The sequence below is a fragment of the Leucopleurus acutus genome (genome assembly GCF_964270905.1).
Source record: "Leucopleurus acutus genome assembly, chromosome: 4".
Classification (NCBI taxonomy): domain Eukaryota; kingdom Metazoa; phylum Chordata; class Mammalia; order Artiodactyla; family Delphinidae; genus Leucopleurus; species Leucopleurus acutus.
The window spans coordinates 29,971,315-29,991,533 of NC_139146.1; the positions used below are offsets into that span (position 1 = coordinate 29,971,315).

General features: G+C 38.7%; 1 protein-coding gene across 1 annotated transcript in view; it reads right to left on the reverse strand.

Moving 5' to 3' along the window:
• Window positions 1–20,219, reverse strand: part of EGF (epidermal growth factor) — a 94,052-nt gene that overhangs the window by 31,551 nt on the left and 42,282 nt on the right. The window contains exons 7-13 of the mRNA XM_082838534.1: window positions 19,447–19,569; window positions 14,395–14,517; window positions 12,764–12,889; window positions 11,527–11,663; window positions 8,365–8,513; window positions 3,570–3,674; window positions 2,107–2,330 (exon numbers count right to left, since the gene is read on the reverse strand). Of these exons, the coding sequence (XP_082694660.1) occupies window positions 2,107–2,330; window positions 3,570–3,674; window positions 8,365–8,513; window positions 11,527–11,663; window positions 12,764–12,889; window positions 14,395–14,517; window positions 19,447–19,569 (987 nt within the window). The remainder of the gene's footprint in view (window positions 1–2,106; window positions 2,331–3,569; window positions 3,675–8,364; window positions 8,514–11,526; window positions 11,664–12,763; window positions 12,890–14,394; window positions 14,518–19,446; window positions 19,570–20,219) is intronic.

The window sequence follows — 20,219 nt, forward strand, 5'->3', positions numbered from 1 at the left end:
GATTCATTTGGGTCTCTAGCCTTTGTCCCAAATTAAAGCCATAAAGGCAGGAAGGGAATTTCCTATATAGTTATTGTTTTGTTTTGTTTGTTGTGATAAAAAAACGCATAATACAAAATTTACCATCTAAGCCTAAGACTTAACCCACAGTTTCAGTAATGTTAAATACATTCACATTGTTGTGCAACCAATTTCCAGAAATTTTTTCATCTTGCAAAACTGAAAATCTATACCCATTAAACAACTTCCTGTTTCCCCCTCCCCCTAGGCCCTGGCAAATACTATACTACTTTCTGTTTCTACAAGTGTGCCTATTCTAGATACCCTAAGTAAGTAGAATCATACAATATTGGTCTTCTGTGACTGGCATATTTCATTTAGCAAAACGTCCTCAGGGTTCATTTATGTTGTAGTATGTGTCAGAATTAGCTATTGTTTTTCAACACAAACCCCACACTAGATATAATCTTCCTTATTTTTTGTTTACAGAAGAGCCACAGTTGAACTACCAGTAGATGGCACTGTAATGGTGGGAACGGTTATTTAGATGTACACATACCAGATTATTTGTATTTGTATCTAATAGTAAGTTGCATTAGTCACAGATTATAGCAATACAAATTATTTACAAAATATCTCCTATGCTTTTTGTGGTTTAGAATATGTTGTCTTTACATTCTAGTTAGGAATTTCCAAATCCCTTGATACCTCCAAATATCAAAGCTGTAACTTTACATTTATTTGGGAGATGTATTTTTTAACAATGTACGTCTCCCCTACTGACTCCATAACTTCACAGGAACCATAATTGTTTTACTCTCCACTGTATCTCCACTTCCTATAATGGTACATGGATGATAAAAGTCTACAATTGTACACAAGCTTATAATTTATTGTGAAGTATGTCAATTTTTAAAGAAGCTTGGAAGTATGTAAAATTTTTAATTATATTTATCTTGATCTATTTAATGTATAATACAAATCTAGAAGTTCATTACCAAAGAGAAAGGGCAAAATAAATACCTTACATGGATTATTAGTTTGTTAGCTTCTTCCTAAAAAAGAGAGACCATGTTTTTCATCTTCCCAACCAACCAGTTTCTAAATTCCCAAAGCATCTCTAACATCACCCTGGCTTTCATTTTGACATCCAATCTGTTACCAAATCCTCTTGGTTTTTCATTCACAGTGATTTTTGTAATATTCTAATCCTCCATTCTACTTTTTAAATGGCAATCTTCTAGCTCAGGCCTTTATTAACTGTTGACTGAACAATTATCATAACCTCCTAACTCATTTCCTTCTCTCCACATTCCAATCCAACACTTATACTGTTACCTAAGTGGTTATCCTGATATACCAATATTATCAGATACATTTCCTGCTTAAGAACATGCAATGGCTCCCTAGTACGTTCAGAATTAATTTCAGTTAACATATTCTGGCAGTACTAACATACAAAGACCAATTTTTGCAGCCTTATCTCAAATGATAGTGTTTTATCACCTTCTATTTACCACATGGCCCAGTTCAAATACTGTCTTTGCAGATGCCCTGAATCAAAATGAATCTCCTACTGCTATATAATGTCATAACAGTTGTACTTCTCTTTTAACAGTTAGCATAGGCTACAGTGTTTCAAAACTCTTTATGAAAATACATGACACCCCATGCAAAATCTGAAAATATAATAGGAGGGAAAACTGTATTAACCTTTGCACATGAATGGCTAAAGATGATACTATCACTTGTGAAAATGACATTTGAGAAAACATAAGAAATGGTAGTAGCTGAACAAGTTCTTATTCTTAAAGAAGTTTTAAAATGGTTAACATTTTCATTCTGATTTTAAGAAATCTTGGCAAAGAGAAATGATTACGCATCACTATTTTTTATCCAATATTCCAATGTTAATCTTTGTAGCTCATAAATCTCTGGAGAAATCTGTTAGTCTGTTTGTCTGTATTCCTTTCTCACCATATGTTTAAGGGTGTGTGTGTGAGGGGGGGGTGAGTGAGTGTATGTGTGTGTGTGTAAACACATTTTGTATTTAACACTCATCAACACTCAATCAAGTTGAAGAAATCACCCATTCCAAAGCCTCACCTACATCGTTCTGGGCAAGTCTTTGGCGTTTTGAACCATCCAGATTGGACATTTCAATCACAGACTGCTTGGCATCGCACCAGTACAACTTGTCAGTTAAGTAATCAATTGTTATTCCACTGGGCCAGACCAGATCCGAGCTAGCTATAACCAGTCGGCCAATGCCTTGAAGGGAAGAGCTTTCAATGCGTGGATTAATCCCCATCTCAGTCCAGAATAATCTCCTTTAATCAAGAAAGCATACAACAAATAAAACTTGCAAGGAAAAACACTTCTTTTATTCTTTCATTATTAAAAACATCAATGTAAGTCACTTTAGGATAAACTAAAGTGGTACAGCAAGGAATGCAGAAAGAGAAAGTAGAGCACTGAATATTGGACACAATTTTCAAAAGCAAAAATTCACCTTCTCTATGTACAACAACGTGGACAGAAAATGCTGAATTAAGGCTCAGACGATTGGATAAGAAAGGAATTCTTAGTTTAAAAACTTGTAGTGTATTACTAATCACAGGTGTTTGAGTGCATATTCTTAAATCAGCGTTTCATGCTACAAAAGGCAATGGAATCCTGCTAGCCTGTCCCTCTGATATGCATATGTAAAACTTGCTGTATATGTAAAATTACAACGTAAAGGGAAGAGCATATTTATCTATTATCCTGTTTTATAGTATGTGCTCAGTTAACTTGGTCCATTTTCAGTTCTGTAAAGCAGGTGCTGAGGCACATTTTTTGAACTCAATATGGTTCAGTATCTTTTCACTGCCTTGTTTAGAGATGGTTACATTCTTATTGTTTGAATCGTGGCTGGCTCCAAATTAATTATCTATTTCTACCAGTTTATTATTTCCCACAGACCATCATAAAATTTCCATCATAAATAAAATAGGATGAGCTTTTATCCTTGATTTTTAACTAGGAAGGAATTATTCTCCTTAATTCTCTAACTTAAACCCACATTTGTCACTAATTCACAATTAACAACAGAGAGCCTCCTAATATTTCACGATTTCTCTTTCCTCTTCCCTAAATCTAGGAATGACCTATCACTGGAACTCATGATTTTTCTAAATAGAATTCATAAGCCATGCAATCCAAATATCATCCTCTCTCGAGAAACAATATAGTTTTTAAAGAAAGTACATAGTGTAAGGGGCTTCTGCATCGTTGATGAATGAATTACAACCCACTTCCTTTCAAAAAGAAATTGAATTTGCTTAAAATGAAAGGGTATCGAAACAATAAAGTTTTCTATAGGAAAAACAAATCAAAAGACATTAAAAGGACGAGGAAGTTATGCTAGCCATACCACTTCTGAACATTTGAACAAATCTCATGGATTTTCTTGGTTTCTGATTCCACTGACCACCTGAGGTCTTATGACGAATTTTGGACACTAGCACATCAAACATAAACTGTCCTATGACCTCCACAGGAAGGGCCTTATTTTCACAAATACTTACTTGGCCATTGGATGAACAGCAAGTCCTCGTGGCTGAGAGATGTCCTCCTTAATGATTATTTCACGATACTTCCCATTTAAATCACTCCCTTCAATGAGAGATTTCCTAAAATGCATGTAATATAAAGGGGCTTGTTATATCAACTTTACTTTTTAAACAAAAATACTTGTTTTCCCTGTTGCTTACTGAAAAGCAAAATAGGCATTCTAAACTCCCCTATCACAGGTGTGCACATGAACACACACGCGTCAGGAGTAACACTTACGCAAAGTCTATTGTTTTTTTTTTAACACAGTGTTTAAATTAGTTTCCCAATATTTATCCCAAGCAATTAAAACACACCGTGAAAGGGTAAGGTAAGAGGGTTCTGTGTCAGTGGCCTGGCAGGGATAAAGCCAGGAAGTACAAATGCCACCATCCCCTTCTCTTCACAACCTCCCAGCTCCTGATGGAACCAATAAAAGCCTCCGCCTGGTGTTCACAGATCACAGGGAGGAAGGAGAGTAGACCTCGAAGGGCCACAGAGACAACCAACACAAGGACAGTAGAAGACTTACACTGGCTTTAATTTTCTTCCATCTGATTCTAAGACAAATGGGAGTACTGAAATACTCTTTGCTACTCTTTCCATTAAAAAATAATAACAACTCTTTGGAATCTGGCAGGGGAGAAAATTCTTGCTTTCTAATTTTTCCATTTACTTGTCAAACAAATCTTGATGATCAAATAGACACTTCCTCAGCCCCTAGTGTGTGTCAGGGATTGACCTAAGCACTGGATGAGCCCCAGCAGGTTCCCTGAGCAGGCAGGACCACAACAGAGGAGATTAAAAAGAACCTCCCTGGGCTTCCCTGGTGGCGCAGTGGTTGAGAGTCCGCCTACCGTTGCAGGGGACACGGGTTCGTGCCCCGGTCCGGGAAGATCCCACATGCCGCGGAGCGGCTGGGCCCGTGAGCCTTGGCCGCTGAGCCTGCGCATCTGGAGCCTGTGCTCCGCAACGGGAGAGGCCACAGCAGTGCAAGGCCCGCGTACCGCAAAAAAAAAATAAAATAAAATAACCTCCCTTCCCCACCTCGTGCCACCTGCCCAGAAACACAGAGCAAGACCAGTCCCTCCACCCTGTGCTACAAAACACTCAGGAGACCTTCTGCAGGTGGCTTGCTCAAGTGCCCTTTCTAGACGGGGGGCCGGGGCTTGATCTATTCTTCCTCATGGGCCATATGCAGGAGGGAGATAAAGGTAAAATTGGCTCAGGGCCTGGGCTGGGCCCAATACACTTTGCAAACTACCAACTCAGGGCAGTGGATAATTTGAAATCATTTATACTCCAGCGCCACTTTTTTTTTTTTTTTTTTTTTTTTTTTTTGCGGTACACGGGCCTCTCACTGTTGTGGCCTCTCCCGTTGCGGGGCACAGGCTCCGGACGCGCAGGCTCAGCGGCCATGGCTCAGGGGCCCAGCCGCTCCGCGGCACGTGGGATCTTCCCAGACCGGGGCACGAACCCATGTCCGCTGCATCGGCAGGCGGACTCTCAACCACTGCGCCACCAGGGAAGCCGCCAGCACCCCTTTTAAAAGATAATTTTATTCCCAGATGAAGTGGAAGGTATTTTTGAACTCAATGTGTCAAATTCACTCAGTCACAACTGTCACTGTGCCTATTCCCTTGAGGGAAGAAATTCTGAAGCCACTTGCTTGTGACCAGGGGAAATAAAATTGTCAGTTCTGATCTCATTGTTACATCATCCCTAAATTCTTACTGTTCTGAGCAGGAGTAAGGTGATGAGAATTGAGACCGACATAAGCTCCTGCCTCTGGAGCTGTCTCGGGCAGGATTGCTGGAATTTACTCTGAAAGCTCCCCAAGGGGGTCACCCAATAACACACTTCTATTTGATTCAGCCACAAAGCACATCTTGAACTCCGGTGTTGGTCATGAGACAGCAAAGACAAGGGCGGACATTTGGGTTCACGTGAGTTCAAGCATAACCCTCAATCTAGTGGAGTATCTCTCTCTTCATATTTGTTGTCTAATTGGTCTCAGTGCCACCACTGGGATCCTCTAAACCCACCCTATTTCCAGGGCAAGGGTTGTCCATCCAGAACCCCAGAAGAGTGATTTTTTTACCTCATGGTAGTTTTTGTTACCTCAAAAGGATGAGCAAACAGATACACTGTTTCCCTCTTGATTCTTTTTACTAGGCATTTGACTTTGCGAACCAGGAGTCCTTAATACTAAATACTAGCACTGCCAGCGGAATGATCAATCTGCTTCCTTCCTACAGTTAGATGTTAATCTGAATCTGTCTTTTCCTAAGCCAACGTAAACTGTAAGCATCCATTCTGGTTCTTTGACTTGGTTAAGAGTTACTATATAATCTAATATCACAAGCTTGGAATCCCAGTTATTCAAATCCAATTTCTAGCTAATATTAAGGTTTTCAAACGATAAACCTCTCATTTCCAGACAAATTAAGGGTTTTCTCTTAGCAGCTGCCGAGAACATGAGAAGGGCTCGTTATTACTCAAGTCAGTGAGCTGGAGAATTTGAGGTCTGATCCTCCAGGACACGGTGGTGCCTGTCTATCTCCTGAAGGCACTGCCTCAGCAGTAGGTACTATGGTGCTATTAATCAAACACGTAAAATTAGAGGTGCCGTGCAAATGTGGGAAATATGAGGAGACCCGGCATGCTTAGAGGGGCCCAAAGTGCCAGACATCTGCTGTCCTAATCAACGTTTCCTAAAACAGCCGTGTAAAGCTCTGTTATTATGCGCAGCTAATATTTTAAATGTCCTTTTAAGTAGGTTCAAAGCAGAGAAGGCCATTATTAATATTTTTAGCATTGTTATGACTGAAGTTGACTTTCATTTGTTACGTGACACTGGGTCGAGGACATTTAACGGACCCTGGTTGTAGAGGGCAGTGCGTACTATGATTATTAAAAACACAAGCTTCGGAAATGGTCATCCTTGCGTTCAAATTCCAGATCCAGTACTTGCTGGCTGCTTGACCTCAGGAAAGTTATTTTACCTCTTTGATTCTCAATTTTTTAATCTTTAAATTGGGGATAAGAAGACTTACCTTTTGGGGAGTCAATATGGATATAAAGCTCTTAGTGCAGTATCTGGTGCATTTCAGTTATTCAATAAATGAATAAATACCCAAAGGATATGGGCTTCCCTGGTGGCGCAGTGGTTGAGAGTCCGCCTGCCGATGCAGGGGACACGGGTTCGTGCCCCGGTCCGGGAGGATCCCACATGCCGCGGAGCGGCTGGGCCCGTGAGCCATGGCCGCTGAGCCTGCGCGTCCGGAGCCTGTGCTCCGCAACGGGAGAGGCCACAACAGTGAGAGGCCCGCGTACCACACACACAAAAAAAAATACCCAAAGGATAAAGGAATGGAATGAAGGTATGGTTAAATGAATGAACAAATGATTGAATGAATTATTTAAAATATACTCACTCTGGTTACAGAAATGCCATATTATTGATAACTGGGCACCACATCATGCATCTGGCTCATGTTTAAAAGCCTGTTTGTTTCCCATGGGTTATCCAGACCAGAAGAGATTTTCTGGGACGTAGAAAGCCTACCCTCAAGCATATAAATCCACTCCCTGGGACTTCTTCCTCTATGTTGGGACCACTGATTTCAGAGGTGAAACCCTAATTAATTCTCTCTTCTTTTAGTTTAACAAGGTTGCAGAGCTGTCAGAGGTTTGGGTTGGCCACCAGGTCACGCCATAGCTCTAAGTTACTCTGAGAGAGTATCCCAGAGCACGGAATCTCTAACCTTCTTCTGTGACGTACTCCGTGGCTGGCTCCTTCTTGCTGAGAAGCAGGAAGTGGGCTCTCATCAGCACACACAAGGGATGCAGCCGCTTCCTTCTTCCCCCTTCTCCTACCCCATTCCTGGGGCTGACAAGGCCACACACGCACACACACACACACAAACACACACACATACACACCAAGTGCAGTGGTGCTTCCTGCAGCCCCAAGAGCAGTGTGCCCAGAGGACAGACACACCACAACTTCTCTCTGGTCCTGTTGTTGCCCATCAGAGGGAAACAGGCCCTCTCTCCCACCCTGAGAGCCAACATGCGGGTTCTAGAAAGACTTGTCATTTAAATGTTGTGCAACCTTGAATAAATCACTTAGCCTTTCTGAGCCTTCGTTTCCCTACCTGTAAAATGAAGGGGAAGTTGATCCCTGAAGCCCCTTCCAGAGCCCCCTCTGGGAGTATCCATCCTTCATTTGGCAATTGTTTATGCATGACCTTATGATATTTCTTGTACTGAGATTTAGACCAAGCATTTGTATTAGTTTTCCCTGTGTACATGTGTCTTATCTCCCTGGCTAAACTGTAAGGTGACTGGAAACATGGAGCGCTTCTCAGGCTCCTGTGTATCTCCCATGCTACCTAGGAGAGAGCCTGATCCACAGCAGATGCTCAGAGAATGCTTGTTGATTATATCCAGAAAGGTTTTGTGTTTCCCTGATTACAACCAATAGCCTGAAATGCAAAAATACATGCTGTTTTCTTGGTCCTCAAAACTTGCCCATGCCTACAGACCTTGATGAAAGATACAGTCTTGATTAAAAGGAGGAATGTCCTGTTTGGTGGTGGGGAGGGGGTTGAGGGACTGTGGACAGCACTGGGGGCATCTTTCCTCTGATCCCAGTCAGGTGCCCAGCAATATTTTCCTGTGTTCAAAGTGGAGGATGAAGCCAGCTGTATTACCTATCCAATCACCCCCCTCCCATGTGGCTTAAAACTGAAAGAGGAAACCTACCGTCTGTCTGTCCAATAGAATTTACGGCCAATCCAGTCTACAGCAAGACCTTCTGGCACACCTACTTCTTCCTCAATAAGCCTTTCTCGCTGGGAACCATCCATATTTGCTCTCTCTATCCACTTTAGGGCTGTATGGGCAAAGTATATCTACAAAAGAGAACACAGGCATTTCAGTTTGATTTGTTTAAAAACTTAATGTGGAATATATACAAATGAGGTTAGTAAATCTTTATATTATACAGTACAATAGTTAAGAGCTGGGCTTTGGAGATAGACACACCTGGAACTGAACTCCACCTCGGTTGCTTCCCAGATATGTGTAAACTTAAGCAAGTTTATCAGTGTCTCAGAGGCTCAGTTTCCTCATTGGTAACATGGGAATGATACTACGAAGCGCATTAGTTTTATATATATAAGTTCTTAGCCTTGTGCCTGGCACATATTTCTATTGCTGTGGGTAATTTGCTTATCTTTGATCATTGGTCAATAACAAAGCCATCATACTTGAACTCAAACGGCTTCTACAGCCTGAAAGGGAACAAAGATGAGCAGTTTAATGGGGGCTGCAAGCTGAGCTTTAATTTCTACTGCTTGACCCACAGGATCCCACTTCGCTGCAAGTCAGGAGACACAGCTGCCTCTCCCAGTTTTGACACTTATTTGTTTGATTGCCTTGGTCAAATCATTTTTATTTATTTTAAAATTGAAGTGTAGTTGATGTACAATATTATATAAGTTAAGGTATATAAGGTATATAATATAGTGATTCACAATTTTTAAAGCTTATGTTCCATTTATAGTTATTATAAAATACTGGCTATATTCCCTGTGCTGTACAATATATCCTGTAGCTTATTTTGTACATAATACTTTGTACCTCTTAATCCCCTCCACCTATATTGCCCCTCCCCACTTCCTTCTCCCTACTGGTAATTACTAGTTTGTTCTCTATATCTGTGAGTCTGCTTCTTTCTTTTTATATTCACTAGTTTGTTGTAATTTTTGGATTACACATATAAGTGATAACATACAGTATTTGTCTTCTTCTGTCTGGCTTATTTCACTGAGTATAATACCCTCCAAGTCTATCCATGTTGCTTCAAATGGCAAAAATTCACTCTTTTTTATGGCTGAGTAGTATTCCATTGTGTGTATATGTGTGTGTGTGTGTGTGTGTGTGTGTGTGTGTGTGTGTGTGTAGGTACCACATCTTCTTTATCCATTCATCTGCTGATGGATACTTAGGTTGCTTCCATATCTTGGAGACTGTAGATAATTCTGCTATGAACATGGGGTGCATGTATCTTTTTGAATTAGTGTTTTTGTTTTTTTCTGATATATACCCAGGAGTGGAACTGCTGGGTTATATTTCTGGGTTTATTTTTAGTTTATTGAGAACCCTCCATACTGTTTTCCACAGTGGCTGCACCAATTTACATTCTCAATAACAGTGTACATGGTTAAGTCATTTAATCTCAATTTTCTCAGCTATAAAAATGACAAAGTCAGACTAGGTATTTGCTAAAGTTCCTTTCATCTCTAACTGTAGATAATTTCATTTTAACTAATAGATTTTGTCCAACAGAACATACCTTGAAGATGTAAAGTTCTTTTTCAGTCTAGTATGCAGACTATCGAACAGGTACAAGAATAAAAAATTGCTATGGGTTAGCTGACAATTTAATGACAGCATATGTGGAATATTAACTGTGAGTACATATATGTACATAAACCTATCATCAATAATGAGAATATTCATAAAATGGTAATTAAATAAAGGATTATCATCTCTCTAGAAAAGGTTCTATTCCATAACACAAAAATGGGCACTTCTTACATTAAAAAATACTCTGCTAGTGCACTGCTTCTCAAATTCAAATGTGTACCTGAATCACCTGGGAATCTCGTTAAAATGCAGATTCTGATTCAGTGGTCGCAGTGGAGCCTGAGAATCTGCAGTTCTAACACGCTCCAGGCCATGTTGATGTCACTGGTCTAAGGACCACAGTTCGGGAAGCAAGAAAATGAGAACATTGACCAGAGAAATGAAAAACCATGAATAAGCCACATGACTTAAAGTTCATTTTAGGTTTCCTTATTCACCTAGTTGTAAAAAATACTGACTGTGTGGGAAAAAACTAATTTGGTAATAAATGAATCTTGAACTGATTCTATTAATTTTTTCCTGTTAATAGAATTCTTCTATGGAGTCAAATAGATTCAGTTCACAGAAAAAAAAAAGAATTGTTTGCTAGTATTTAATTACAAAACTTCTATTTGCAAAAGTAGTTATATTCGCCTATCAATCCAGACCAATTAAACACAGAATCAATTTGCTTCACTCTATCTCTTTTGGCCATTTACCAGAATGCTTCAAATCAGGAAGAAACAAAAGCACGAGTTTTAAAATTCTAGGAATTAATGCACCATCTAGTAACAACTAAGTCACTATGGAGGGAGATTAATAACTATGTAACTTCATAATTATTGGCTGATTAATCTCCAGAAGTTACTGTAACATCATTTCAAGCACATTCTAACCTAGCATAAAGATAACAAGAAATTAAAGACCAAATGGTCAGCTGATTGGGTTGATAATTTAGAAATTCTAATGTTTATACAAAAAAAATTCATGTAAAATTATTATATAAATAATGTTGTGTTAGACTGCCATTCACACATGAGCTGTAAAACTTATGTTTCTTGGTTTTCATGGTTAGGAGGTCACTGAATTTCCTCCCTTAAGGACATGTATTAAATGCAAATTAGTAATCCATACTTCCTATGCTGCACCTCAACCTCCTATTTCTCCCAAAACACAAATAAATAAAAACCTATTTATGGTGCTCTTCCTGTGTGTATGGCACTGTGCTAGCTTCCTATTCTCATTTCCAAAGAGGAAACTAAACTTCAGATTCTGTTCAAATTATCCCCAATAAAATGGCTGAATCACAGCAAGGAACAGGGTAGGGTTATGATAACAGAAACATCCTTAAAACTTTCTCAAGTGATGTTTTAATATCTACATTTAAATTTTTCTTTGCCTAATTGTTCTGAGCTTAGCAGAGGATTTTCAAGTAACCCAGGTCATCTGTTAGGATAAAATCCTCTACTCTGTCCTTAAAGCACAGCCACATCTCTTCAGGCAGCAAAACCGTACCTTATTTTCCACAGGGTCATGATCTAGGGCAAAAACCATTCCTATCTGCTGGCTGAGCAGGGTTCCATAATCTGTTCCGTCAAAATGCATGTGTCGAATATCTTGAGAATTGGCAAACAGCAAAAACGGTGGTGGTCCTAATAACCAAATTTAAATATGGTTGCATTTAAAATATGCCTTGGAACCCAAAAGGCACTTCTGACCCTTCCCGTTCATTGTACCCTCTTCCTTAATTTCTGCAGTACTTGTTTCTTAATTTCCCACCAGTACGGTGTAGGTTAAGAGAGGCAAGAAGACTTCCTTTTCCATGAGGTGACATACGGCCAGAATTTCATCGCTGGTTTCCTCCCTGTCTAGGTGCCTGCTTTTAAAATGCAAATTACTTATAGAAAGAGACAGTATTAAGTAACAAACATCTTAACTAAATGATGTAAGTCTTATGCTGTGTAATCTCCTTGATTCACACATATTGAAACATTAATATTAGCAGACTGTATTAATTCATGTCCAAAAAATACCCTTCTCTGGTCTGGACAGTTTTAAAATGGAGGTATGATTATGTGAGTTAATAACTAGACCCCTGACAATTTTCAGAGCTCAGATTACGCTATATTAACTAAGGCCCTGAGAAGTTAAGAGTACTGGGGTCTAAGGCAAGCTCTGTAGGCTCATCATTATGTTATCCCAGATTACAGGCATAATGAACCTCAGGAGAGATTAAATCAATTTGGCATAAATCTAGGATTTCCAAGGCTGTTGAAGGACATGAGATGTAATATCAGAAGATGAAAAAATAGTTGAAGCATACAACTTCATATTAAATTTTGTCATGAAAAGGACAGAACTTGTCAAAGTATTATGATTATTACATTCACCAGAGAGATAAAAATCAAATCAATCAACAAATATTTATTAAATGCCCCTTAACTATAAAGTGTTTTAAGACTATTCTGGTTATGACTTTCACATATACTGTAATGCCATACCTCATGTTATAGGAAATCTTTGCTTAACGCTAATTAACTTCAAAATGTTCCTCAAACACAGAATTATTATTTATATAATATTAATTTATGTTATTTATATTTATAATGTGATTTGTTTTCCATTTCCAAAAATTAAAAAATCAGACTTTCTATGCAGAAGCCAAGAGCAATTTAACACTTTCTAAATAAAATGTTGTTTTTCACATAATCTTTTTTGCAGAGACACACTTTCAAATGTTCACAGCACTAACCTGAGGCTGTACAGCTCTTTTTGTCCAGTTGTAGGTCATAGCCCGGAATGCAGCCACATTCCCAGGATACCGGGCTAAGAGGGATGCAGAGCTGGCTACATCCACCATTATCGGGAGATGAACAACCTACAAAAAACAATTCCTTGGTAATGATGCTATGGTATTAAAAAAATATCATGTTTTCATCAAAATATTAAGGTGAACCAAATATACGTTGCTTTTTAAAACCATTTCCACAATCATTGATACTGTCACAATCAAGCTTATTTTTCAGAGATTAGGAGGAAAATGTCACCATACTCTACTTCCCTATAACCCGACAGCTTCAGTGTTAATCCTTCACATCCCAATGACCCTTGTCTTCTTGTTCTATCACTGAATTTGTGAACAAGCACACTGGCAGCTGGCTGGAATAAAAAATGCATTTTGCTGAGTTTGGCAGCTGGTCTAATTCTTCCTAGTGATTAACATATTTTTTTCTCTCTCACATTTTTGGTCTCTTGACTTCTTTTGCTCTTTTTATTTAAAAAAATGTCACACATAACTCTTTGCTAATTTTGAGTTATAGCCTTCACTCTATATGCTTAAGTCTCTATGAAGATAAAAGTAGGGAGGTATTCATAGGTGCAAGGAACAGGCTAAGCGCTCCACATCCACCACCTTGTTTAATGCTGGTCACAAATCCAGGAGGCAGGTATCATTAACCTCTGCAGATGAGGAAACTGAGACCAAAAGAGGGCAAGTAACTAGTCCCAAACTACACTGCTAGTAAGTGGTAATGCTATCTCAGGGCTGTCTAGCTTCAAAGCTCTTGCTCATAACCACTACACTATGCTATCTAAAAACAAAACACAAAAATCTTATTTAAATCTATATGTTAATCCATTACGTAAATATCTTTCAATGTGTAATGTTGGAAAATCTATTCTCCTTTGTCAGTAGATGGATTTTTAGGTGTCAGTTAGAAAATGAATGTTTTCTTTTTTTAAACATCTTTATTGGGGTATAATTGCTTTACAATGGTGTGTTAGTTTCTGCTTTATAACAAAGTGAATCAGTTATACATATACGTATGTCCCCATATCTCCTCCCTCTTGTGTCTCCCTCCCTCCCACCCTCCCTATCCCACCCCTCTAGGTGGTCACAAAGCACCGAGCTGATCTCCCTGTGCCATGCGGCTGCTTCCCACTAGCTATCTACCCTACGTTTGGTAGTGTATATGTGTCCATGCCTCTCTCTCGCTTTGTCACAGCTCAGCCATCCCCCTCCCCATATCCTCAAGTCCGTTCTCTAGTAGGTCTGTGTCTTTATTCCTGTCTTACCCCTAGGTTCTTCATGACATTTTTTTTTCTTAAATTCCATATATATGTGTTAGTATACGGTATTTGTCTGTCTCTTTCTGACTTACTTCACTCTGTATGACAGACTCTAGGTCTATCCACCTCATTACAAGTAGCTCAATTTCGTTTCCTTTTATGGCTGAGTAATATTCCATTGTATATATGTGCCACATCTTCTTTATCCATTCATCCGATGATGGGCACTTAGGTTGTTTCCATCTCCGGGCTATTGTAAATAGAGCTGCAATGAACATTTTGGTACTCAAACAAACGATAGGCAGATAAACTTACCACTACAGGTTTTCCCATCTGTCTCAAGCACTGAGCCTTCAGGACAGAAACATATGGGACCGTCTGATGTCAGAACACAATCATGACTGCATTCAGACACATTGCTTGGGCAGGAAATTAATTCTAATTAATGAAAAATAAGGTCAAGATTAGTGTTAAATCAGATTTGTGGAAATTTGGTAAATTCAGTTGCTAACAAAAAAAATGATATCCTGAAAAGAATAAATTAAATAAAGATTGAACATTTATGAATTGCTGTGGTAATAGAGATATAAAAATAAAGAAAAGGTTTCAATTCTAACACAAATTAAAGAAGGACTTCTAATTTTGGAAAATGACTCTAGTTTCCTCAAAGTTTCTTCTCTGACAGTTAATACTTTTTATGTTATTAGTCATCAAAATTCCAAAATATTTTAAATGGAACTTGGGCAAATGATTCTCAAGTTCATCTGGAAAACAAATTACATGTGTAAGAAAACTAAAAACATTGTGTAACTCTGGTTAGGTGTAAGAAGAGAATGAGGGGCTCTAAACAAATATAAAATGTATCACAAAGATGCAATCATTAAAACAGTGGGTAACGAGTACAGGAATAGACCAAGAGGATAATATCAATAGAACCAGACAGAAAGTTCATTTTATTTTTTTGCAATTTGTAAAATTTATTGTGTCACAATTTCAAATGAACTTAACAGTTTTGCACTTAACGAACAAATTTACTTATCTACCAAACAGTTTCTCAATGGTTTGGTTTGTCAGGAACTTTGTAGATCTCTGATAACTCATTTGCTTATGATTCTGGACAGCTATAGATAGAATTCAGATTGCCCCAGTCTAAATGTCAAGGTTTATATCAAGCACAACGTTTTAAAGTTTCTTTAACTTTTTAAATTAAGGTATTATTTTCAAAGAACAAGGCTCCAGTTTACATCATTACCTTAAAAAAATGAAGATTTATTTCAATGGAAGATAGTTATTGTGAAAGCACTTTTTTCACTTGAAAATTATTTTATGTAAACTTACGTGGATTTTTTTTGCATCAAAATATTCCCTGATAGTATTAAAGCAGGTATTATTATAAGTTTTTCAGAATATACCTTATAAATGAAATACAGTTATAGGAAAGATTGGAAAGCTCATTTTAGAAAAGACTCAAGTACACATAAGAATACAGTATGCGATAAAGGTATTTTAAATCATTGAGCATGTGTCATCCAGTAAATGGTAGAGAAATAAATGAGTAATGCTTTGAGGCAAAAGCTAAATCCCTACCATTTACCACACATCAAAATAAGTTCCAAGTAAATCAAATATTAAAATGTAAAATATATACCATAGAAGTTCTAGCAGTTTTGACAATCAAGTGAGATTATGTGTGTCCTACTTGACACATAATGGACTCTAACATATTAACATCATGCACTTGAGTATATCTGCTCACAGATAAACCACATGGTATTAGAAGAAGGGCAAATTCCATAAACAGTCACGAAGGTAGTGGGTAATTTCCAAGAACTTCATTACCATCCATCCATTTTTGTGCCTTGTTTCACAAGCACATATAACATCCAGACTAACATATTCTCCATCATCTGTGAAGCAGTACTAGACAATATACATGAGATTTTTTTTTTTCTTTTTTGGCCGCACTGCGTGGCTTGTGGAATCTTAGTTCACTGACGAGGGATTGAAACCTGGCCCCGGCAGTAAGAGCGCCAAGTCCTAACCACTAGACTCCAAGGAATTCCCACATGATTTTAAACATTCGTTTCTACTTAGCTATGTTGGTGGATTCAATAAAAAACCTATAAGAAGGTATCTGAGTATGTAATCCTAAATTTGAATTGAGAATATTCATATAAACTCATAATGTATTTCTCTTTTTAAAAAGTGTTTTCCTAACTCTGATGCCCTAAAACACTCAAAACAATAACTGACTTTGAAGCAGGTTATGTTTTCTAAATTCAATTTCTCATAAAAAGGAAGCAGTGGCCTTGAGAGATTGCTGATTCTAGGTCTAGAACATGGAATGTACAAGACAAGCCTGGAAAATATGTCCTACCAGGTAAGAGAAAACTATCAAAGACTACTGGGGTCTGGAACCCATTTGAAGATTCTCCCAGCAGCCAAAGAGGAGACAACTTGCTCATCGGTAAGAATAACAACTGCAATGGGTTGAAACATATAAAAAATGTTAAAAATCCAAGAGTTCATAATAATACTTACAAAAAACAAATCTCCCAGAGTCATTGAACTCACCATCACGCTGATGCCAAAACCAGACAGAGACATTACAGGCCAATATCTTTAATGAATATAGATGCAAAATGCTCAAGAAAATATTAGCAAACCAGATGCAAAAGCACATAGAAAGGATCATACATCATGATCACGTTGGATTCATTCCAGGGTCACAAGGATGGTTCAACATATGCAAATCGATCGATATGATACACCACATCAACAAAAGAAAGGACAAAAACTACATGATCATCTCGATAGATGCAGAGAAAGCATTTGATAAAATTCAACATCCATTTATGATAAAAACTCTTTCCAAAGTGGGTACAGAAGGAATATATCTCAATATAATAAAAGCCATTTATGACAAACCCACAGCCAATATAATACTCAATGGTGAAAAGCTGAAAGCCTTCCCATTAAAATCTGGAACAAGACAAGGATGCCTACCTTTCACCACTTCTATTTGACATAATATGGAATTAACAGATGCACACTACCATATATAAAATAAACAACAAGCACAGAGAGTTATATTCAATATCTCAATACCCAACAAACTACAATGGAAAAGAATTTTAAAAAAAGAATATAGATATATACATATATATGTGTATAACTGAATCACTTTGCTGTATACTTGAAACTAATGTGATATTACAAATCAATTATACTTCAATAAAAAATAAAATTAAAAAACCCTATTGGCTACCTTTGGAAGGTGTTAAAGAACCAACCCATTATCCTAAATATAAGTAAACAAGGAGAAAACAGTTCATCATTTATACCGCCTTAACTGTAAGAACTGTATCTTGAAGTCACCAAATAGTTAACGAGAGAACATTCTTTTTATAAAGGTATTACAATTCATGATTAAAAAGAAATATTAGAACTAGATGTCATCATTCAAATCCCCTGATGAAATAATGAATCTAGGAAATGAGTGTTAATGGCCACTACAACCATTCCCTGAAAGATGACTGGGCTCTTCTTGCTCCCAGCAGTCTTCGCAGCTGCTCTCGGTTGGGGGCAGTCCTACCCTAAGGCAGAAAAATGGTGGCCGAAAAGAAGACGAAAAAGTTGCTGGGCCTGATGAACTCTACGCTCCAACTCATTATAGAAAGTGGAAGGTAAGTGCTGCAGGTACAAGCAGATTCTGGAAATGTTCAGACAAGGCAAAGAGAAACTGGTCATCCTCACCCACAAATGCCCAGCCTTGTGGAATCTGAAATAGAGTACTACACCACGTTGGCCCAAACTGGTGGCCACCACTACAGTGGCAATAATATTGAATTGGGCACAGCATGTGGAAAATACTAGAGTATGTATGTCATTGGCAAAGCCCATTAGGGTCCTCGGGAAAAATAAGGTGGAATCTAGGTGATAAGGTCTAACCTCTTCTTGGGGCTTAGTCTCATTTCAGTTGCATGTAGGGGGCCGTGTGCAGAGGCCTTGCGTCTAACACATGGGATCAGAGTTCCCAGCGCAGAACTGCCGCACCTGTTACTGCAGCTCAGTGGGCTGTATGCAGAAGCACTGTGCTCGACACCTCGATTCAACATGGCAGCGACAGCCGTGTGCAGAGACCCTGCACCCAGCACTGCCACCTGGAGCCTGAGCAGCGCGCTTGTGTGTGCCCAATGGGAACTCCGCCCCCTCCCAGCTGTGGAGAACCCCATAAAGCAGCCCTGCCCACGGCCTGTCAGGGGAGCGGGTACTATGGAGGTGAGCTCATCTCTCTCCAATCTCTGGTCCAGTAATAAAGCTTTCCTTTGCTTCTGAACCAAACTCGGTCTCGTCCTATTGGCACTAGCGATGCCGGGCAGGAGGACCCTTGTGAGGACTGACTGGAAAGGGTCAGTAACATGCACACTGGCTAATATTGACCCAGGTGATTCTGACAGCATTAGAAGAATGCCAGAATGGACTGGTGAAAAGTAAATCGTGCATATTTTTTCTTCAGTAAAACTGTCCAGAGTTTGTTTTTTTAAAAAAGAAGAAGACCATTGGGGAACTTTAGAATGGATGACAGAGGGAGAAACAACCAGATGTTATGTGTCTCCTGATGGAAGTGTAAGCATACCAATGAAGTATTATTGTCGAAATTTCAAAGCCTAATCTGATCAAGCCTGCAGATCTAACTACAAGTTTGAGAAGGACAGGGACATCTTAGAAGTGTGTTCAGTAAAATCCAGAGTGTGAGAAACTCTGCAGGAAAAAAACAGTTTCTTCAGCAACTACTTGCAAGGGGAAAAAAAGAGGAGAGGGAATCTGTAGGATAAGAGAGAGAGGTATCAGCTAATATCAGTATAACACACAGAGCTTGTTTGGATACCTAGTCAAACAAATCAACTGTTGAAAACTTTTTAAGATAATTTGAAAACTGACTAGATATTTGATGTTATTAGGGAATTATTGTTAATTTTTTTAGTTGTGATAATGGTATCGTGGTTATACCTGAAAACTGACTGGGTATTAGATATTAGGGAATTCGAGCTAGTTTTTTAGATGTAATAGTGTATCATGATTATGTTTTTTACATGCTTACCTTTCAGAGATATATAATGAAATACAATGAAATATGGATAAATAAACAGTAAAATATATAAATACATGCTTGTTGGAGGTTTTGATTTAACAGGTCTGGGAGAGAGTCTGGTCGTTCGTATTTTAAAAAACAAACCAAAATAAAACTCCAAGGTACTCCTGATGCATGCTGTTGATCGAGGACCACCAACCCAGATCATAGCCACCTTAGAAACATCAGTGCAAATGGATGAAATAATGCAATAAATACTCGTTGTGACTTACGGTGACACCGTTTCCCATCAGGAAGCAGAACAAATCCTACAGGGCATGTGCAATAATAGGATCCAGGGACGTTTTCACACCCAAGAGTACAGCCATGATTCCAAAAGGCACACTCGTTGACATCTACACCATAACAACAGTAAAACAGTCAGATGGTTTTTTTGAAAATAAGTTGTAGCATCACTAATAAGTCAGCAAAAAGTAGGGTATCGCACACCTCGATCTGCTGTAACTGACCACGGCAAGACTGTTTTTGCTACTCTAACAAAGAGTGAAAGAAATTAGTTCAATTATCATGAAAGCCATGGCTTAAACTGTCACAGTTTATACTTTCAAATACAGATTTTCATATTACAATTACTCCTGGGATAAAGTAGTACTATTTCCCCTGAAAAGGTATAGTCATTTAAGGCAAGGACCCTAGAAAGTTCTTGACAAGGGCAGGACATCCCCCTGCTTTGCTTTTCACGTTCTCAATGCTGACAGGAGGCCCTCACCTGAATATGGGAGCATTCCCTAGCTTCCAGATCACTGTTCTATGCTATGGCTCTCGCCCACTGGTCCCATGTAAGCAGGCGACTGCAGTTAACAGGCAGATGCCAGGTTTACCTGAAGTCTCACCCCAGCTTATTCCACTCAATGTACGTTGCAGCCATTGGATTCTTTTCATCGGTAACTCACTGGACGTCCCAGGAGAAAGGACATGGCATTTCTCCTTGGGTTAAGTACATCGGGCCTGGAGTCTCACAATAGGACGAGCCCAAGATAACCAG